This window comes from Vulpes vulpes, chromosome 15, assembly GCF_048418805.1.
Source record: "Vulpes vulpes isolate BD-2025 chromosome 15, VulVul3, whole genome shotgun sequence".
In the NCBI taxonomy this organism is placed as follows: Eukaryota; Metazoa; Chordata; class Mammalia; order Carnivora; family Canidae; genus Vulpes; species Vulpes vulpes.
The window spans coordinates 113722361-113745285 of NC_132794.1; the positions used below are offsets into that span (position 1 = coordinate 113722361).

Genomic DNA, 22925 nt, shown 5'->3' on the forward strand with positions numbered 1-22925 from the left:
GTTCTAACGGAGGGCTTGCAAGGCACGTGGAAATGACCTAAGTAGGTGTATGTTCTCAAAAAGATAATATTCATATAAATCCCCCAAATAGTATAGCTCCCTGCAACTGGACATGTGAGAATAGAGATATCTTACAGAACTCAGTGTTGGGCCTTGATCCCCATTTCTCCATAGTCAAATTTCCTTCTTCCATCAGGGCAGGGGCTGGGAATGGTGTGTGCAGCAGGAGGAGATGGGCTCCTGTTCCCTGTGGCTAGGACACTGGAAATCACAGTGAGGTCACAGCAGAAGATATCAGAGTTGGGCACTTTGTGCCAGAAGTAGGATCACTTTCATTTAGGAAATAAGACTGCGACACAGGTGTCCCTGCCAGTTCTGGGTATATGCAGTATTTGAGAAAGAACATCTTCTCTGCCTTTTCTGAATACAATGGAGTAAGACAAGTGGCTGTGCTCATTGCTGCAGATCACCAGACTGGGTGGGAGGGCCTCATTGTACACATTTCCATACTCCGTTCCCAGATTGCAATCACTTGGGGAAAACGTATCTCACAACGGCTCTTGGGTGATGGGTGACAAATTTTCCAGCCAATGGGAACTTGAGAAGGGCCTCCGTTAATGCAGGGGGACCTCTGAGCAGGTGCCCCAGGGAAGCCAGTGCTCAGAGGGGTGAGACTCTAGCCTACACGGTCCGATCCTGGAATCATGAGGAACATGTGGTCAGTAACGTTTGAAGTGTGGCCCATCCAAACCAAGATGTGCTGTCAGCGTGAAATACCCACTGGATTTTTAAGACTCTAGTGTAAAGAATATCGTTGAGGACTGAGTTGTTTCTGCCAAAAATTCATACATGCAAGTCGTGAGCTCTAGTACCTCAGGATGTGACCGTGTTTCCACCTACGTCCTTTAAAGAGGTGATTACGGTAAAGTGAGGTCACTGGGATGGGTCCTGATCCAATCAGGCTGGTGTACTTCTAAGAAGAGATTAGGACACAGACACACAATAAGGACAGTGTGAGGACACAGTGGGAAGAGGTCCATCTACGAGCCAAGGACAGAGGCCCCAAAAGAAACCCTCCAGCCGGTGACTTGATCTTGGACCTCTAGCCTCCAGATCTCTGAGGGGATAAATGAATCGAGGGTACCCAGTCTGTGGTACTTTGTTACGGCAGCCAGAGCGACTAATGCAAGCGTCAAGTTTCTCACTAATTTTTTTTGCTACCGATTACATGCTGAAATGATAATATAGCAGATGTTATTAAATTTTACTAAAATTAATTCCACTTCTTTAAAACGTGCTACTAGTAATTTAGCAATACCTGTGTGCCTTGCATTATGTTTCTTTTGGTCGGTGCTGATCTGAGCCAAAAAGGCTTTGTTCTCATTGAGCATCAAGACTCTTGTCCTGCTGGCACATCCCTCCACATGCTGGTGTGAAGGGAGACTTTTCTGTTTAGCCTTTGAGGCCACCACAGGCAGCGAGGGCTGTTTATGGGCCTGTTGGCATATATTCCTAATGCTGAGTGAATATCTGAAAAACTAAACAATATCCAAAAGAATGAGAACATGGGGACCAAAGCCAGGAAATAATAGAATTTATGTCAGAACAATGAGGGAAAGCATGATAACAAGCATTAAATTAGATTTTTTTTTTCTTATGACCCAATGTCATTTCTAAAGTTTGGGGGGTGGGGGGAACTGTTGGAGTGTGGTAATTACGCACATTAGAAGATTTGGAGGGATGGACGAGTTAGGGGCTCTTTTATGGCAGAGGAGTCTCTGAAGGAAAAACACACAGGGCAAACGTTAGAGAAGGAAGGAGGCAGAAACAGAGGGAGGTAGGAATGAAGATAAACCCTTAGAAACCAAGAAAAGGCAACATAGCTTTGTTGCAGCAAGATACAGCTTTCCGATACTATTTTATCTTATTTTATTATTAAAATTTAGCATTATGCCCCTCAGGTATGTTGTTTTCTTCTGTGTTTTGACCAAAGTCAATTATAATCTCATTATGGGTTCCCTCTTAAGGATGAGTCACGTTTTCTCATTGTGATTTGTACATCTGAGTGCCTTCGGGAATGAGAATTCCTGACAAACTCGCTCTATTATCTTCCCTGGCTTGGTCAGGATCCTACCTGAGGCACTGCTGAACCATTCGGGTCTTCGGATAGAAGAGCTGCTGCTAGAGCCGGTCATCCAGCGCTCTCTTCCTCCTGAGCTCCGTCTTCCCAGGTTTCTGCTCCGAGGTGTATCACCTCCACACCTGTCCCTGACACTCTGCTCCCTGGGTCATCACTCTATATTCTAACAAAGGGGCCACAGTATCTATCATGGCTTGAATCCCTTCAGAGATGCCCAAACCTCTGGGATCCCCCTACCTCCTCTGTAGGCAGATCCAGGCTTCTCACCTGGCAGGTGAGGCCCCTCCCCTCCCGTTCGTAGAGTAGTCGGCGCTACCCTACCTATCAATCCTCTCTCTACCCACAACATCTTGCCTTTTTTTAGAACATGCTCTTTGATTCCCAACCTTCTGGACTTTCCATGGTCTTCCCTGGGTGTGGAAGGGCCCTCTGTTGCCTGCTGTCCTAGTCCCATGCTCTCTCCAGCGTGGAGCCTCCCTGCCCCCACCATCCAGGAAGACGTCTCCCTAGACACTCTTTGCCCTAGCCTTGGAACTCTTTATGTGTACCCTGTATCTCCCTACTTTGAGTATCTCGTGCTTTCTAGGCCCCCTAAGTGCCCTGGGGATCTTGGTAAATTGCAGATTCTGATTCAGCAGGTCTTGGCGGGGCCTGAGGCTCTGTATTCCTAAGCAGCTCCCAGTAATGACAAAGGAGCTGGTCCGGGGACCACCCCAGTCACCAGGTCCTGCTTCGACTGAAGCTACTCGAGGGCAGGACAGGCTGTGTGTGATGCTTCTGTGTCCCTCGGAGGGAGACTGGTGCTGCATCGAAACTGGACACTCGGTCAAAGACTTTTTTTTTAGTAGACTTTATCTTTTAGAGCAGTTTCAGATTGACAACAAAATTGAATGGGAAGTGCAGGGAGTTCCCACAAACCCCTGCCCGGACTCGTGCACGGCCTCCCCCACTATCAGCACTGCCATTGTGGTTCACCTTTTATGGAATGGAGCACCTTCTGGCCAGCGCTGGGGCAAAACACTTGCAAAGGGCACCATCACTCAGACATTCCACAAAGTACCTTCCATTAGGCCTGTTTGTCTCCTCTGTGCGGCCTTGCCTTCTGACCCAGACTCGTCAGCCCCTAAGGAGGTCTAAAGGGGCAGATCCCTGACCTCATTTCTGCAGTGTGTAGGAATTGGGGCTGGGGGTGGAGGGGTGGGGCATGTTCCACAGGCTCCTTTCCCGAGCCTGATGCTAACTCGACCTCAGTACCACGTTCACTGCTGAGCTATAGATCACAAAGACAGTCCTGCAACACCTGGGCCGGCTCTTCCTTCCTGGATTCTGTGCATCTTTCAGAAATGACAGTCCTCGGTCAGGATGTCGCAGGAGGTCATGCAGCGAGTGAGCAGGGCCGCCACATTGGGAGGGCAGCTGGTATTGGCCACGATCTCTGATTGAACGGCTGACCCGGCTTCCATCCCAGACCTCACGTTCTGTGCACGATCCTGCGGCACAGGATTTAAATTCTTTAAATCACAAGAATTGGGTTTGATCTTACATTTATTCCATTTTAAGGGGAAAACATTACAGTTCTGAATACATGAAAACATGTATTTGAGTGACGGGACTTAATGGCACAGTTGAAGTTGAAGGCTGAAGATCACGAAATTCTAAAATGGAAATGAAACAGGGCCTCAGTCTGGCAAAAGTATGACTCCGTTAAAGCTCCATCGATACAGGCTGTCACCACGTGGCTGTATCCGTGGGTAATTAAGGATATCTTCATTATGTCCTTAATATATGGACACTTTACTCATCCAAGAGCTCACTTGCACTGTTAGAAATTTATTCAGCTTCCTCGGGGACCTGGGGGACTCTCAGAATCCGAGGCAGAGTTGTCCCCCGAAGACTTTGGGGGCAGTAAAGGAGCCGGTGCCCGAGGAAGGCATCTTAGAGGCTGCGGGGACAGCGGAAGACAAGGGACCCAGGCCGGACCGTATTAAAAGTTCCTCTGCCTTTGTGCTCTGAAAGCTGCAGCGCTGAATGGATTTTCTGCTGCTTTATATTGGACAGCCCAGCTTTTGAATTATGTTCTGTTATCTTTCCATATTTCTTCCACACGAAGTCATTCTTCTATTTTTGCTTTTCTACCGTTTTAAAAAGTTTCGAATGTCTTTCAGCCCAGCTCTTGGGCTTTTCATCTTTTTCTTTCTCTCCATAAAACGTCATTTCCATCTGTTTCCCCTTTCATTCTTTTACGGTTCTTCCTTCCTGGGCTAATAACCACTCCTAGCTCCTCTCCATTCTGTTTTTACCACCCGTTTGAGCGTCCCCCTGCAAGCCTTCTGTCGGGTTTTATCCTGGCAGACGGGCGCTCTTTCCCGAACATGCTCTGCATTGTCTGTCTTATTGTGTTTGGTTGAGGCCTAGTAATTTTCAATAAAGCCCTTAATCCAAGTGCTTTGCTGAAAATTACCAGGCTTCTCTATGGAGGATGAGTCAAAAATAGAAGCCCTGCTATCAGGAAAATGTAGTCAGAGCGAGGGAGCCCGTATTAACCAGCGTTCAGCTACCTCTGCAACCAGGAAGCCGCCTGGCAGCGCCTGCAGAGGGGGCAGGCCCGCGGCCCACGTGCTGGGGGAAGCTCTCTGGCTCTTTCCAACTGGAGCTCCGTTTCCTCTTCCCTTAAAATAACCTCGCCTTGACAAAGTTCGCACTTTGCCTTGCACCCAAGTCAGAAATGAGGCATCTCACATCTTCCTGTGAGCTAAAAATAGGGATTTGGGGAGTAAGTTGCTGCAGTTGGTGGAATGGTTCGATTTCTTTCCTTAAGTATTTGGGGCAAAGTTTTGTCATTTGATGAGTTTCCCTTTTAAAGCACAGTGGTTATTCAGAGGAACGGCAGGTAGAGGCGGAAAGACACCCGCTTCCTGGACTGTCCTCGGCGTTTCTAAAAGTTTTGAAAATCCGGATATGGGCCAGAATCTGTTCAGTGAGGAGGAAGCTGGCCTGCTAACGTGTTCGAAGGGATCATGTTAATATTGATCTGCTCCTATAAAATAAGAAACCTTTTTTTTTTTTTTTAATCAAAGCGTGCGCAACATGACATCAGTGCTCAGACTCCAGAACCACACTCCTCCCCACTCTCTGCAGGGTCCCTAGCAAGTGTTCCCACCACCAAGTGTACTGGTGCCAAGGGCACCCGTGAGTGAGAGAGGCCGGCCTCCAGGGCTGCCAGGCTGGCCCCCGGGCTCATGCGCATACAGATAAATAACAGAACCTTCCTCTGGTCTCTCACACTGGTGGGTGCTGGGTCTACCTGTCTAGCAGGTATGGGAGTGATTGCTTCTCTGGGGAGAAAGGAAAGGCTTGGAGGAGGTGACACGTCGACTGGTTCCTGAGGAATAAGATCAACTTTGCCTGGTGATGGCTGGAAGGAATTGCAAGGAGTAGGAGTAGCCCGGGGAAGGGCAAGGGCTCCTGGGACCATCTTGGGTTTCTGGGGGAGGTAAGAAGTGAGATAGGAGGTGAGAGGTCCTGAGACACATGGACGTGGGGGACTGGAGAGCCAGTTTGCCCTCGGCCTTGTACGTCTCCTGAAGGTTGGGTTTACTCTCTCAGGCACAAGGAGCCAATGAGACTTCATGAGAAGAGGCAATAGTGACTTCCTTTTCCTCTTTTCAGAGAGTAACTCTGACTACTTGGTGGCAGAAGACCAGCATGGGGGGTGGTGTTGCAGGGGGGTGGAAGGGCCGGAGACCCGCTGGGAGGCTACATAGAGGGAGGTGACATCTCCAGGGCTTGAAGTCAGCTGGTCACACAGGGCCTCTTTAATGGGTCAATGCCAGGAGGAGCCAGGGTGCCCGGCACAGCCCAGTCGCCCAGGGTAGGGTGAGGGGTCAGCATCCTCAGTCACTGCCAAATTGGAGGAGACCAAGTTGCTAAGTCCAGTGAGTGAGGTTTTATTTCCCGCAAGGCAGTTAAAGCCGTGCGGAGACATGAGGCTCTGATTGTCACATGTTAATTCTTTTCTTCAAAGTAGTTGACCCTCCAGCTAGCGGGTACGCAGGCAGTATGACACCACTTCGCCCTCCGCGCATCCCTGGCATTTCCTCGTCCACTGGTCTGTGTCTGTCCCTGTATATTCTGCTTCCGTCTTGTCTGAGAGACGTGCTCTCCACGCACCTACCAGAGCCCCGGAGCCCCTTGCCCATCCCAGGACGTCAGGCCAGCCCGTCTACTTGACCCCAACAGTGTTGGGGAGTTTTGCTCTCTATTCACTAACATACATTCCCCTACAACCGTGCCCTTATTTCTCCCTCCTTTAAAAGAAGTTCTCTCTTGTTCTGACTCTTCTCTCCAGTTACTGCCTATCAACCTTCTCCTTTCGACACTGTTCCTCAAAGAGCTGTCTGTATTCCCCTCTGTCCCTCTCCACCTGGTCTCTCTGGAGCCTGTCCCCATCCCACGTGCCCCCGGACCACCTGCGGAATGAAGGCGTGAGAGTGTCCCTTCTTTGCAGCCTAATTTAGGCTTTTCAGAAATGTGCAGAACTATAGATGTCCTGGTCTGAAGAAGAAAATGCAAAACCTCCAGGTTTTAAAGAAATGTTTCCTTCCTCACTTCACCTTTCAAGGTGCTAAAAGCTGAGCAAGTAGTTTTTCTGTTCCAACAGGTAAGGAATGTCTGTGGGGAAAACAAGCCCAGAACCAAATCAACAATAAACCCCGCCGCTTTGGTGCAGTCGGGTACTCAAGGAATGCACGTGACTTAAATGGTGCTTCCTTGAGTGAGTGCTTCCTCGAGTACTTGACTGCAGCAGAGCGGCAGGGTTTATTGTTGATTCGGTTTGAGAACCTTGTCAGAAAGGCTTCCTCCGCCAGGCCCAAATCCCAGATCCCACGGGTTTCCTGGCCTGTCTGGCCAGCTCCGTTCCTGGGCATGCCCAAGGAGAGGACGGCATTGTTACTCCCACGTGGGGTGGCTTTGAGCTGCACACCACAGAGGCAGTGCCCCTGCTGGGATGGGAGACTGGGGCCTGACCTTCTCTCCAAGAAATGTCTTTGGAAAAATATGGATCCTTTGATCTGATCAGCCAACACCAGTTGAAAACATCAGGGGGACCAAGGATGGGGTCATCGGCTCAAGAAATTGCCAAGAGGCCTTGAGAGAGGGTGGCGTCTGCAAGGGTCTCTATTCTTTCAGCTGAGCCGCAGCCCTTAGAGTCACCATAGCCCTTCTCATGACATACATCTTCCCTCATGCCAGAGGGACTGGAAAGAGACTCCCTCACAGGCTTCTGGGCTCACTCGCTGGTCAAGACCTAACACTCGTTCTTAGCCACCTCATTCCCCTCTGTGCTGAGGGGCCTCAGCCTTTGCTCTGGATTCTTCTGTACCATCACATCCTCATCCATTCAGACATCAAAGACCATATGGGACGGGAAAGTCACAAGTCCTTGATGATGAGTCTTCTCGCAACAAATGCCTGGAGAAACAGCTGAATTATAGAGGAATGACTGAATCTTGGGCATCCCATAAAACATTCTCACCAGTGAGTCACTTACAGCTGGTAAGTGAATTAAACCAGAGTTGTCCACGCTGTCCCAGGTTACTGAATTACTGGTAAGGGGCAGTTGTCCTGGTTGGCATCTTCTCTCTCATTCGCCACAGCTTCCTTACCTGGTGAGGTCAGGGTTGTTGGCCAATGGGACTGGCCCACCGTCAATTGTATAGTTTTCTGTAGGAAATGAATAGCTGATCTGTCCTCTACAGCCATGGATATCAGGACACTAAGGAAGGAGTTTCATCAGAAGAAGAGAAAAAGACAAAAATTTTGGTGTGCCTAAGCAGTGCAGTCAATTGAGCTTCTGACCCTTAGCTTCAGCTCAGGCCATGATGTCAAGGTTGTGAGATCAAGCCCTGCGTTGAGCATAGAGTCTGCTTCAGATTCTCTCTCCCTCTCCCTCCCACTCGTGTGTGTGCATGCATGTGCTCTCTGTCTCTCTGTCTCTCTCAAATAAATCTTTTTTTAAAAAGAAGGGAAAAATAGTTTATATTCATGAAACTTGATGAAATGAGACTTCCTGAAACTGGGTGATTCGGAATGATGGAGACAAGACGGTCATCTCAAGAGTGGGTAGGAGCTAAGATCGTCTGATGGAAAGAGGTAGTGAGATGAACGTGTTCTGTACTGCAAGTAACTAGCGATGTCAAGAAGGCAATAAAGTGGATTAAGGATTTCAAATCAGGGAACGAGGTTATGTGAGCATCTGGTGCTTTTCTTCAGGGCTGTGGTAAACCTCAGAGCCTAGCACAGGAGCTGAGGCAGGATGGTCAAACTCGTGGGTTACAGTGATTCTTTCACGGAGGTCATCTGAATCTTGATCACATTGAATCTGTATTCTCCCTGGTACTGAAATATCTTCCAAGGTGTTCACATCAGAAATATGAATTGCCCACACTCCTTAGAGCCCTATCCAATTAAAAGTAGATGAAAATCTCCCTAATGCAGAATCCTGTAAGACCCTGGAGGGAGTGGAGGGGAAGGTGTATTTATAGAAAATCTGATAGAAAACACAACCATGTCACCTAAGGGTGAGTCGGATAAGATATTTATTCAAGACTAACATTTCTTTTAAAAACAATTACTTTTGATATGTATCTAAAGCATCTCATCTGTCATTTAGGATAAAAACAGATTAAGCTTTTACTCAGTAATAAATGAGATGCCCTAACATTCTAGGCAGCTAATAGAGTGTGTGTTCGCTTGCAGAAAACTCAAAGAAAAATCTTGTGACAGAGAATCACAAGTAAAAATAGTGTTTTCTTTGAAATGGAAATACTCTAAGGAAGGAATTGGTCACTAGAGCTTAAAAGAAATATTGAAATTGCAAGAGGCTTCCCCTTCCTAGAAATGTGAGCTTGGACCCCCAGCAGAGGAGCCAAGGAGGATCTTGAGCAGCAGATTAAATATTCAGAGAATGCAGGGCAGCTCTGGAAGGGCCAGCAGGATGGAGACCATGGCGGCTCTGGAAGGGGAACCAGGTGTGCAGACCCAGGAAGGGCATCTTGGCCTCTTTCTCTCTTCCCTGGGCACTAGTCCCATCTCAGAAATCTGTTTTACTCTGGGCTTATTTTTATTTTGTCTTGCAAAGTATTAAAGTGTAACTCATATTCCAGAATAGCCTTTTTTCTTATAAAAAAAAATAGCAGATGGTTTATTTAGGCAGTAACCATAAAGAGTATTTAAGTCTTGTCAGGCTGTTCAGTAATAAGTAAGGCCCTTGATGGGGTCATCCTACTAAGAAGCAAAGACCAACCAGCCGATGAGTCCTCAGTGACAAGAGTGTGCCACATATGGGACTGACAGCTCGTGTTCTCAGCAGGAACCTGGAATTGGTGATTAGCCTCATATCCTTTAAAACCCATCCCAGTAGGAAGGAATGGGAGAAACTGGAAGTGCTGGCACATGATCACTGTTATGGTCGGAATGCTCGCTCGCATTCCTCCTCCACCACCAATCACCACATTCATATGTTGAACCACCACATGATAGTATTTGGAGATGGGGCCTTTGGGAGATAATTGTGTTTATATGGAGTCATGAGTATGGCTGGCCCCCCACAATGGGATTACTGCCCTTCTACGGAGAGAAAGAGCCTCTCAAGGCCGTGTGAGCACACGATGAGAAGGTGGCAGTCTACAAGTCAAGAAGAGGTCTATAAGCTCACCAAGAACCAAACCTGCCGGCACCTGGTTCTGAGACTTCCCAGCTCCCAAAACTATGAGAAATAAATGTCCGTTGTTTAAGCCACCCCATCCATGGTACCGTTTTATAACAGCCCAAACAAGACAGTCAACAGAAGCGAGAACTCTGGGAAAAGATCAAGCTGGGCCAAGTACACCTCTCTGTGCCCTTGGGCAGATTACTGACCTATCTCCTCCCCCAACTTCCTTATCTGTGAAATGGGTATAATAAAGTCCCGCCTGATGAGACAAGGGACTTGCTGGACGGAGCAAGCTCAGAATCACCTGTCTTGACTTCAGTTCTACCATCTTGTGGGAATGGTGGCAGTCGGGATGGGAATGATTTCTGGCTGGGGATACGATGTGTGGGATGGTGTGGTGCTTTCCTGATTCTAAATCAACAACCTCCAGTTCTTCTGATCAACATCCTTGAGCCGGCCCTCGGTTGTGGTCTAGTGTTTTTAATAATGCTCAGTCTCTCAAGGGCCTTGTGGTCTTTGAGGAAGAATGGCAGAAGCACTCCAGTTTCTGTATGTGACCAAAGGGTTAGAAGTCAGCGGGATCCTGGGTCATCACAGGAGCATGAGGAGCATTGGCACCCAGAAAGGCTTCCTGGAAAAGATGATGGCTCCTCCATATTTAACATATTCTTCTCGAGTAGACCACTTTATTTTTCCCAGGAAAAATAGAAATTCAGGAGGCCTCACTATATGCATCAACGAATTCTCCCAAAATGTCAAAGTTTATCAGCATTCTAATAAATCATTTACCTGATTGGAAATCCACTCTCAAACTACTACCAAAAAAAGTTCCCCCTTTCAAAATAATGGCAGGCGTTATAGTCTCACGGTATTTGCACACATAAAGCAACGTCTTGCAAGCTTTAATTTGGAGTTGAACTATATCCTGTTCTTTCTGACAGTCCAGTCTTTATTCAGTGGTATGATTGGGAAAGTCACAAAACCAGGCTCCTTGTAACCTCTCGTGCACTGCGTTTCCTTTTCCCCCCGCCCCGGCACTGCTGCTGCGACGGATGGGCTTCAGCCACCGTACTTGGCAGCAGGAGAGAGGATGGAGTGGGCCAGAACTGGCGGGCAGACTGCTCTGACCCTGGGCAGAGGCCAACATGACCGATGAGCCAGTAGTGGACCAGTTTAGTCAACTGATGTCTGGTCATGAACCAAAGGACATGAGCCTCTAGAAAATATTTGTATTTTTCTAACGTTATTCTTGTAGCGTTCTCCGATTCAGCAAGCGTATTTCCAAATTGTTTTATTATGAACAGTCGTATTACTGTTTCATTCCTTGACTGCATGATTCAGCTTTGAGTTTCGATTTCTCTTTTTTCTTTCTTTTTTCCTCACAGATGTGGGAGGAGGCCATTGCTCTGGGTAAGGAACTTGCCGAACAGTATGAAAACGAGATGTTTGATTACGAACAACTCAGCGAATTACTGGTAGGTCTCCTTTTCTTTCCATTTAAATGAACACAGGCGATCTACACTTGTTTTTCTGGGATTTCTCTTTCCACTTTAACTTGGAGATTCTCTTCGGATCCTGTGACCTTGGCCATGGTCCTCCATTTTACCCAGGAGGACAGTCTTGAGTGTTTGCTCGTTGATTCGGGCCTTTGAGTACTCACTTTTATTCCCAACTGCACTTTGGGAACCAGACTCTTAAGATTTTTCGGAGCATTTGTATGTAAACGACTATTGACCCCTTGTGTACCGTACTCTTGATGGCCCAAGAGTCTCTGAGAATCTCTGCTGGTTTAAAACTGACCCATCTGTGGGGTGGGGGATGAAGGAAGAGTAGCCCAGGCCTTTCTCTTGCCATTAATTTAGATCAGAATTCTCCCCTTTTAAATATTTCTGTAATGTATCCCAGTATCTAATAGATACCAGTTTCAAAATACTGAAGACCAGACATTTAATCATAAGAAAAACCATTTCTGTGGCACCTCTTTGGTTATCAAAAACATAGATAAATCATACCAGTTATTGCATTTGGCTCTTTTGGACAGATTCCCTGCTAACCACTGGGGGTGAGTGACAAATTCTGTCTAAGCCGTGTGGCAAGGTGACCAGATGCCTGTCTGTGCTGTCTCCCCCACATCCTCACCTTCCCACCCAGTTGGAATCTCCAAAGCTTGAAGAGCCCACTGGAAGATTCTAGAAGAATGGATGCTCAAATATTCTAATCAAACCTGAAACTTTCTTTCTTCTTTTCAGAAAAAACAGGCTCAGTTTTATGAAAACATCGTCAAAGTGATAAGACCTAAGCCTGACTATTTTGCTGTTGGCTACTATGGACAAGGATTCCCCACATTCCTTCGGGTAAATTTTGATTCCGTTTCATCTGAGCCAGGATTGCTCCCTGGACAGAGAGCCCCTTCTCATTGTGAGGAATGATTTGGACTTTGCATCCATGGGTCGGTCTGAATCTATGCTCTGAATAGCTCTGTGCATAGCTTAAGCTATGAGAGAAGGCCTGCTAAGGTTTTCTTTGATTGTATAAAAGTTTCCATCTGATTTTTCCTAAATAGAGCTCTCCTTCAGAGATTTATGTGTGTTTTTAAAACTGTGGTCAAACACAGATGATGGAAAATTTACCAAGTTAACCAATTTCAAGTGTACAGTTCGGTGGTATTAATACTCTTGTGCAGTCATCCATCTCCAGAACTTCTTCGTCTTTCCAAACTGAAAATCTATACCCAATTAAACAGTAAGTCTGCATTACCCCACCTCCCAGCCCTGGCAATACCATGCCACTTTCTGTCTCTGTGAAATTGCCTGTTCTAGGTACCTCCTAAAGTGAAATCATATGGTGTTTGTCCTTTTGTGTCTGGCCTTTTGTGTCTTGGCTTAGGGACTTTAGGGTTTATCAGTGTTGGAGCATATACCTGAATTCCATTCCTTTTCATGGCTGAATAATATCCCATTGAACAGCTAAACCATATTTTATTTATCTATTTGTCCTTCAATGGACATTTGGGTTGTTTTGGTTATTGTGAGTAATATCACCATGAACATGTCTATTTTTAATTCTATGAGAAATTATAAGTGGATTTTCATGGCCACATTGCTAGGGACTCAGAATCACACTCTGTCCCTTAGACAGATGTGTTCTGTGTGACACATGATGGAAGAAATACTATGATAATCAGCTGGATGCCCATTCCCTAGCACTCATGAGGCCAGAGGAGAAACTGTATAAATAAATGCTGCTTGACCTACTAGTAGAATTGTTTAAAGTTTCTCTTGGATGCCATTGACACATGGGTCACGATTTCTTAAGATTTTTTTTTTTTTAAGACCCATGGTTTTCTCTTATGCTGGGAGACCATGCATGATTCCTCTGGTTTCAGCGAAAGGGGAACTCTTGCCTAGAACACAGCTGTCTTTGGCCCTCGTTGCTGATTACAGAGAAGTCCCTAACAGCATGAGATACCCCTTGATGTTGCCAGCAGGAGAAAGGACTTACTTGCTGAGGACTTGTCATGGTTTCTGTGACATCAACAAGTGAGCCTCATAGGCCTGGTCTGCTCCAGAAGGTCACCAGTTGGTTTATACACTCATTCAAGGTCCTGAGTGACTGGGGCATCTGGCCCTGTCCTGTCACTGCTGGTCCGTCCTCTCTTCTTTTTTTTTTTTTTTTAAAGATTTTATTTATTTACTCATGAGAGACACACACAGAGAGAGAGAGAGAGAGAGAGAGAGAGAGAGAGAGAGAGGCAGAGACACAGGCAGAGGGAGAAGCAGGCTCCATGCCATGGGAGCCTGGCGTGGGACTCGATCCTGGGTCTCCAGGATCACACCTTGGGTTGAAGGCGGCGCTAAACCACTGAGCCACCCGGGCTGCCCCTGTCCTCTCTTCTTAACACCGCTGCTCTCCTTGTGGCAAGACATGCCTAAGACAGCGTTTGATCAGAAACCCAGATTCCAGAAAAAATCTTCCCAAAGAATGAATAAAGGACATTTGGTTATAAGCCCTAAATTAGGGAAGGTTTTGAAATTATACTTTAAATTTAAAATATTTAAAATTCAAATATTTTAAAATATTTAAAATATGAAAAAATTCACCCAGCTGAAGATTATTATGAACCTGGAGTTGATGTTATTAAAGGCCTTCCTTAACACGTGTGAATCCGTAGGTGTGCCCCTGTGTATGTGTCTCTAAGAAACAGAGAGACTGACCCTAAGTCATGGCTGATCTGGGCTGTGCTGAGACGTTACGGAGTGTGCATGGCCCTCGGTGGATCGTGCTGTGACTTAGGGCCACTCACTATGACTCTGCCCTGACCTGCTGGCATGCAAGTGGGTGGGGTGGGCACTTCGCAGTGAGCATTTGATGCCTGGCGTGTGCTGGGCGCACAGCACGCGTGCTCCAGGGACTGCACTGGGTCATCTACCCCGTCAGAAGGACAAAATGCAAAGTGTGAATGAGGAGTTTAATGGGCTTGATGAATATTGAACTGACTTCCCTGCCACACCTGAATAATTTTGTGGGACTATAGCAATATATTTATTATGCTTCACAGATCACCTGTCAGGGGTCAATTTGACAATGACATTAACAGTTACAAAAAAGCAGGTGAAATGTTTAGCTATTTAATGCCTCTGAGAACTGACTGTCCCTTTTGCTTTGTTATTCTTTAAGAATTGGTCTCATTGGGTTGTTTTCTGAGTTTGTTTGTTTGTTTGGTTTTTTTTTTTTTTTGCTTTCATGTTAATATTTATGGTTCTTACAAGGAATAAATATCTTTGACTGTATATACATTTCCCCCTTATTTTCATGTTGAAGGGACTGCTTCAGAATGCAAAATAATTGACATTTCTAGAAAATGTTAGTAGTGTTTTCATCTATAACTCACTAGTGTTTTTCTATTAAAGCCTTTATATACATTTTATTATTATGTCTTTCTTCTAGCGTAAAGCATAATAAATGCATGTGAGTGTGTAGTAGCCTGTTATACATTAAATCTTCCTGAATTTCTGAAATGTTTGGCTTTATATAGCTTTAAAAGATGCCCACACTGTGTATTTATATTTCTAATTAAGACTACATATTACTTCAGTTTCTGCTTGACATTATTTTTTTGGAGAAAGAGAACATTTTTCTTCCATAATGGGTACTTGAAGACATACCTAAGCACAAAGTGAAAAAAATATTCAATTCTTAAACTGTTCCTTCTTTAGTGATTTATAGGGACTCAGAATAAGTCAGGACTAGGGAAAGAAATGAATTGAGTACCCTAGAATCTCTCTTTATCTTCTGAAAACTCATTAATTAGACAAATTTTCATTTGACTTCGCACCTAGTCTCTAGGAGATGAATGCAAGAATAGACAGCAGGATGCTATTCTGTGGTGCTGTCTTTCCTCCTCTGTGGCATCTGGCCTAGGTCATAACAGATGATAGGGCTGCGCCTGACTCATGGCCAGCCAGTCTGGGGCCTCTTGCTGATTGGAATAACAGATCCCGTGAGGAAAAGCATCAACCCTCCAGCTTCCCGTTTCTCAGGTCCTGTGGCATCTTTCCCTTGTGACACTTTTACTATAGGGTCAGACAGTCTTCAGGTTGAGCAGGATGTTGGGGGCAGGGGGTGTAGGTTCAGGAGCCAGTGGTAGCATCACACTACCCATGGCCACCTTTCTGTGACTCAGCTGATAACTCGGAACACAGTGTTGAATCTGTGAAGGTACAGAGACCTGTGACATCGTAGAATCAGGGAATTCCTTAGAGGTGCATTTACTGAGCCACCATGTCACCCCCAAACAGAAATGGCCTCAACAAGGCAGCCCGTGCAAGGAAGAATGCTCACCTACCTGACACCCACCCCAAGGTCACCTAGCCATCTAAAACCAGCCCCAGGGGGACTCTCCAACTCAGGAGTTATGGAGGCGACAACGTGTCATCCAAGATGGACAAGAGCCAGTCTTTAGAAGGAGAACTCTGATGTTATACCTGTTGCTCATCAATGGGGGCAGTCCTGCCATAGCCCTGTCCCGTCTCTCACCACTGGGGAGGCCACGGTGCTCACAACTCACTCCTTTGGTCTCGACATCTTTCCTTGGGGTTCAGCCCTTCTCTTGGCTGTGTCCTGTTGGAGACGGCTTAGAATGTGATGCTCAGGCTCTCAGCATGGAGGCCACACCTCAATCCCATGCTCTCTTAATATTCCTCCTGGGGGATGAGAGCTATTTAATTAGAACCTACCCCAAAAGAAAAACATGAACACCATGATCCACTTGCCCTGGTGCCTTTACCCTTTTTAGCCACTTCATACCCCCTATAAGGTGGGCTTCCAGTGCTCACTTGGCTCTTCCTGTTTTTTTTTTAATTGATTGTTACTGTTAAGACTGAAATACATCATCAGATGTCAGTAACGTTGTGTTCAGTGCTTCTTAAACACTATTAACTTATGTGGCTCATGTTTGTGCATTCTTAATGAATAAGGCCAGTGCAATTACAAGCTGTTCTTCAGTTCAACGACTTTATTAAAAAAAATTAAAAAAATAAAAATAAAAAACTCTCAAGCATATTTTGAGACCAGTGCATTAGTGCGTGAACTGGTTGGTCCTGGCCTTCCCCCGTGGTGTTATTTAATGAATGTCATTGTTTCCAGGGGAAAGTTTTCATTTACCGAGGGAAAGAGTATGAACGCAGGGAAGATTTCGAAGCTCGACTGTTAACTCAGTTCCCAAACGCTGAGAAAATGAAGACAACATCTCCACCAGGCGATGATATTAAGAACTCTCCTGGCCAGTGTATCCTTTACGACAACCCTGTGGAACATGACACGATCGCCATGCCGTGCGCATGGGTGTCGGGGTGCACCTGGGGACCTCATCGTGGCTGCTGTCCTCCCTCCCTGGTGATCCTTAACTCTCTTTGCCTTCAGATATCCAGTGCTTTACCGTAAAGCCCAAACTCGATCTGCCCCCCAAATTTCACCGGCCTGTGTCAGAGCAGATTGTAAGGTAAGCCATCCTGCTTCTCCCACCTACCAGTAGGACGGTGGCAAAGGGCTGTGCACTCAGCATTTCACCTTAAAAGGATGGATTTTTGCTTTCGACTCGCTTTCCAGTTGATCTTTCCATTACTTACAAGAGGGGTGGTGGAAGGGGAGGAGGGCGAGGGGTGGGGGTAAATGGGTGACGGGCACTGAGGGGGACACTTGATGGGATGAGCACTGGGTGTTATTCTGTATGTTGGTAAATTGAGCACCAATAAAAAATTAATTTATTAAAAAAAAAAAAGGGAAGCACATTATTCCCAGCATCAAACAGTGAAGGAGGAAGTTAGTATATGTTGCTGGGGGGGCTATAAGAATTATTCGTTCCCTGATGTGGGGAGACAAGGAAAACTCGGGAGGAAGCAGGGTGCACTCAGGTCTCCTAATAACGGGCCAGGTGTGAGGGTCCCCAAAGAGCTTCTCAGCGGAGCACCAGCCCAGCCCGCCACTCGGCACTTCTGAGTCCTGCCTGGGAAGGGCGGGAGTGTTTGCATGCTGTAAGGCCAGAAAAGGGACTGGGACATTTGCTGTTTTGGATGGGGAACCCATATACCCTGCCCCTGCAGCACCACGATTATATAACATGGGATTATGAGGCAGATTTTTAGACTCACTTGTCAGAGGTCCAAATTTGGAGGGCTGATGCCTCCCATTGCATTGCACCTGGCCTAGCAATGCTGTAGAGATACTCTGCTTTTAGATGTTTCTTTAATGTTAAGAATTTTCCACATGATCCATGTTCTGGTTAAGAAATTAACCTCTTCGATGGCCTCATAATGCTCAGAATCTGCTTATTTCACATCTTGGGTTGTTGTGTCCTTCCTCAAAATTCACTACCATTTCTTTAACCTTTTATCAGCCATAATGGAAAGTAAGCCAGGACTCTGTTTATTGATGGATGATTGCTTCCCCGAGGCACATATTTTAAGTTTTGCAACAGTTTATTTCAGAGAGGCCTTAAAGCAGATAGTGAATCATAACTGATGATTACAACTGATTGGCTGTTTTGCTGTGACGTGGGGGGGTGCTGCCTGCATTTCCATGCTGGGTGTGAATCAGTCCGCCTTTGGCACACGCCTGGAACCTATCCCTTCCCCAAAGAAAGAAAGTACACGCATGGTCATGCGTGCCGCTTTTTGTGGTTGCAGACTCTGCCTCTTCTAGACATGAAACTAAGGTATATAAATAAGATCTTTTTAAAAATAATAAACACATGATTTTAAGACTTTTTAATAAAAATTTATTAAATAATTTTAATAAATTAATTGTTGAATCACTGCATTAAACCAGTAAGTGATGAATTAAAATTTTGAAGTCATCAACATAAGAGTGGGGGACGCAGGCCTGTTGCTCTCCTTCACTTCACCTTTTCTCTGTGCGCCTGTTTCACTCTTACTCAGCATCTCCTCTCCCCTGGGGGTTTTCAGAGACAGGAAAGAGGCAGAAACCCAAGGTAAATTTTCCACCTGCCAACATCCCTCTTCTGAGGCCGGTGGGGAAAAGGAGCCTCAGCTATCCCTCCAGGTCAAGGTTGGGGAGATTTTAAGGGATGCAGTGACCTCTTAGGAGGCAAGACCCCATGTCTAAAAGCAAATCGACTGCTTTGGGGATGAAATGTCTAATGATCTGTCTGTCTCTGTACAGTTTTTACAGGGTGAACGAGGTCCAGCGGTTTGAATATTCTCGGCCGATCCGCAAAGGAGAGAAAAACCCGGACAATGAGTTTGCGGTAAAAAAAAAAAAGGGGGGCACCTGGGTGGTTCAGTGGTTGAGCATCTGCCTTTGGCTCAGGTCATGATCCTGGGGTCCTGGGATCAAGTCCCACATCGGGCTTCCCGCATGGAGCCTGCTTCTCCCTCTGCCTGTGTCTCTGCCTCTTTCTGTGTGTCTCTCATGAGTAAATAAAATCTAAAAAAAAAAAAAAAAACTAGATAAACTCCCAAAGAACCCATTCCATCACCAACAAAACCACCTGTGGAAAACTGGCCTCGGAGGTCACCACAGTGCAGTGTCAGATGTCTCTGTGCCTTGTGCGCAGAAGTCCAAAAACAAATCCTAACCCCTTCAAATGTGGTGAAACAATGAACCTTTCACAAACGGGGTCGCTAAGGCCTCGTAATGCTACCAGAAGGGGACGGGTGCTGTGACCCTGCACCTTGTGCTCGTGACACACTCACTTCCCTCCTTGGCTTCTCGGAGCTATCTCCCTCTGAGCCCTGGACCCCGGAGCACCCTGCTGGTGCCTCTAATACAAATAGGCACACGGAGGGGCCGATGGCAAGCAGTCAGAGGTGAGCAGGGCAGAAACCCAGATGCTCATTATCTATCACCTGAGTTCCCTGAGGCACGAGGAGTAGGTGCTCCTGGGCAGCACAGAGTCATGGGCCAGGTAATTCTCTGTGCCGGGGCCGCCCTACGCATCAGAGGATGTTGAGCAGTGTCGCTGACCCTCTACCCATCAGATGCCAGTAGCACCTCCCTAGTTGTGACAACCAATCGAAAAGGTTATCATGCACTGTCCCCTGCATTAGAGGCATGAAAATATTAACACAAATTTTTGCAGCTTTTAAAAAAATATACAGTTGGTTTAATGGATTCCGTTTACGAAGGATAAATCAATTTTTTGAAATAAAGCCCAATTATTATTTTTTTTTAATGTTAACATTTCTCCCTCCTTCTGTCCTCCAAACCTCCTCTGGAAATCCCTAGATAGGCCTGTATTTTAAGGAAGCTGTTAGCCACGGGCACCTCCGAGGAGGACCAGCAGCACTGCTGGGGACTGCATCCCCTTGCCTATCATCGGGAGGTGTCTGGGGGTGCAGAAGGTCAAAGGTGACCTGACTCAGAGTAAAGTTTGGAGCACTTCCAGCCAAGTTGCTGCAAGTTCCAGCCAAGTCCATACAACCTCCCCCCCTTGAAGCCCTCAGTTTCCTGGTAATCCTCCGGGCAATGCCTGAGAGTCTCCAGTCTCGGCGCTGAAAGGCCCTTCCTACCCCAAGCCATCTCCCAGGGTCCACAACGAGCTTACGTCCCGTGGATTCGAGTCATTCCCACTCCCCACACTGGTTATCTCCAACAAAGACCTTGGTTAGATCTTGGTTAGTGCCAGCATCCCAGGATAGCCTCCTTGCTAACTAGTCACTGAGTGTTGGCTGTAGCAGTGAGGGAGGGGACAAGACCCCAGCGCCGAGGAGGTGGCTTTCTGAGCCGTCCCTGGTAGGGCGCTCGCGGCAGCAGCGCTACCCTCTGTGCAGCGTCTCTGGGCCACGGGATTTACAGGCAGTTCTTGAACTTCCCTCACACAGCTCACATCCGGCAGCTGTGTGTGTTCTCAAACCATAAAGAACGAGGCGCAAGGAGGTCAAGCAAACTGCCGATGGGTGTGCAGCCAATTGGGACAGAGCTAAGAATAACCGAGACCCCTGACATTCGGGGCCGCACTAAGCCTCCGAGGCTGTGCTTCTTCTAAATGGCCCGAAATCCCCTAATGGCCCCGTTAGGCCTTCGCACTTGGACGAGGCTTTCAGAAGCCACAGGATTTAGTCCTTCACACGCCTGACAAAGCCTAAGGCTTGCGGATAAGTGTGGGGCTTTCTGCAGCAATGGGAAGCCAGGCTCGGCCCTACTACAGGTGGCCTGGCCCCCCTGGGTTGGGGGACGCGGGGAGGGCTGCCCTGCCAGGCCAAGCACTCAGCGTGGCCGGCCAAGGAGGGGGCAGGCGGAGAGATAGCACCTGACTTGACCGGAGTGGGCTTGTCCAGAAGGCCCTCGGTGGAACCCAGGGCCCCTGCCCCAGGTGTGCTGGCCTCTGTGGGGGTGCTGGGGGTGCGGCCCGGATGCTCTGAAATGCACCCTGCTGCTTTCCAGGGAAGGTCCCGAGGGAGCCACATCCTCGAGCAGCTGGGGAGATGGAGGCCTGGCCCCTTCCCTGGCCCCTCTGGAGCCTCAGAGGCGGGGGAGAGCTGCTCCTCTAAGATCCAGCGCAGCTCTCCAGAACTGCCTGCTGTGTGTGGCAGGACCACTCCTGACAGACCCGTTACTGGAATGTCTAAGTCGCCATCTCTGGGTGGTGGGTGTTTTTTTTTTTTTTTTTCCACATCTGTATTTTCTATCGTGAATATACATCAATTGTGCAAGATAAAAATGTAAGCCTGAGATACTGACCGATCGGTCTCAGGATGTGAGTGGTCACTTTCATGAAACCCACTTTTCCTTAATACCTGTCTGTGCACCTTTGAGGGTTTTTTTTTTTTTTTTTTGAGTTTCTTTTGAACGTGAGGCAAGGCTAACGGAGAACCCCTGGAGCCTTTGCAGAACTCTGTTTGCTCAGAGGGAGCTCGCCCTCGTTTTGACGTCTAGAATTCACCCCGAATCTCCTGTTTTATTTTCTTTGCCAAATGCCAGGGCGGCTGGCGCCACTGGCCAGGGGACACTGCTGTGTCTCATGTGACCGTCCGGCCCATAGGCAGAGCATGGCGTGCCACACGCCGCGCACAGAGAGGGCCCCGCGCGACTCCTCCGGGGAGGACTGTCCCGCACGAGCACCTGCCTCGCAGAGAGTGACTGTCCCGCCCCATCAGGGCAGAAACTTTCAACCTGCTGACATCCTTCTTCTGACAAGTGCCGTGTGTGTGTTCCCTTTGCAGAACATGTGGATCGAGAGAACCATATACACAACTGCATACAAATTACCTGGAATTTTAAGGTGGTTTGAGGTCAAATCTGTTTTCATGGTAAGGATACCCCCCCCCCCAGAAGGCATCGTGCTTTCCCCTCCGTTCGTTACAGGGCTCGTCTCGCACTCTGCCACCCCAGGTCAGACGGGTCTTAACCCATCATCACCCCGCGTGGTCCTTGGGGCATCAACTCCCCTGGCCCACGAATATTGTGCTGGAAGTGCTGTGTAATCACAACCAGCTCTAGCTGACAAGAAAACCAGAATTAAGATCTCCTTTCTTCTTACAAAATATTTAAATCTAGTCATCGCTGTGCTGTTTTGACAGTTCTTTCTGTTAACTAAATGAAAAGTTTAAGACAAGTTCCAATTTACATACACTTTTTAAGATCTTTCTTCCTGATGCTTTTATTGCCATTTACATGACAAACAACTTGATTAATAGTACTTGCTCATTTCAAGTAAAAATAGCTTGAGAATATACCCCTCACTGGCACTTTTTAAAGAAATAATGACTCGCATCTCATCAGCTAAACTTTGCTTTGCCTCCATGGTGAGCTACGGGACAGTTTCATCTACATGAACCGGAGCCCGGCGGCAGATTCTCACTGAATATATGGAAGTATCAGGGAGTGGCAATTGCCCGTATAAAGAGATATGATTGGAATATGTATGTTGGTGCGGGAGTCGCAATGCCTTTTGTGTTCAGCCAGCGGGATCTTCTCCAGAGCAGTGGTGCCTCCCATTTCCAATGAGTCCCCTTGGAAACTTCTGACTTGGTTCCCGAACCTGGCTGGAACCTCTTCCGCAGCCCAGTTTCCACTCTTGTCCGCCATCCATGCCCATCTGAGCTCGGGCACATCCCCCGCACCCCCATCCCAGGTGCCCCCTCCTCCTCCTCCTCTGAAGCCCTGGATCTCCGTGCCTCTTCCCACCTGGGGCACTTGCATTTTCTGCTCTAGGAGCGCCCGCTCCGAGCCCCCCTAGCACCCAGGCGGGAGCAGTGGATGGAGAGGCCTCAGAAGGTACATGGCAGGTGGCAGAAACGCAAGCCTTTGCTGGCACCATCCGGGGCTGGCGATGAGGATGGAGTGGGGGGACTTCGCATCAACAGCACTAATCTTCCTAATGAGCCCCTGCCCGAAGCCCTCAGTAAGCCGGGATTTCGAGAGCCAGCCAGATCGCGAGAGGAAGGAGCTTAACAGCTCAGAGGTAGAGAGGGGTGAGCCCTGACTTCCGGTGAAGACGTGCTTCTGCCCCCCGCTCTGCTTGCCGTTTTTAACGAACTAAGAGGCTGGAAGCCGAATAATCCCGGAGCGCATCACCGAGAGCCGCTCTGGACCCCCACCTCCGCCCCTGCC

The 22925-nt window shown here is 47.5% G+C and overlaps 1 protein-coding gene across 2 annotated transcripts in view; it reads left to right on the forward strand.

The window, feature by feature from the left end:
- Positions 1–22925, forward strand: part of DOCK1 (dedicator of cytokinesis 1) — a 495561-nt gene that overhangs the window by 444094 nt on the left and 28542 nt on the right. For both annotated transcript variants that reach the window (XM_072740395.1, XM_072740396.1), the window contains exons 39-44: positions 11240–11329; positions 12104–12208; positions 16500–16641; positions 16776–16854; positions 18534–18618; positions 21536–21622. In XM_072740395.1, the coding sequence (XP_072596496.1) occupies positions 11240–11329; positions 12104–12208; positions 16500–16641; positions 16776–16854; positions 18534–18618; positions 21536–21622 (588 nt within the window). The remainder of the gene's footprint in view (positions 1–11239; positions 11330–12103; positions 12209–16499; positions 16642–16775; positions 16855–18533; positions 18619–21535; positions 21623–22925) is intronic.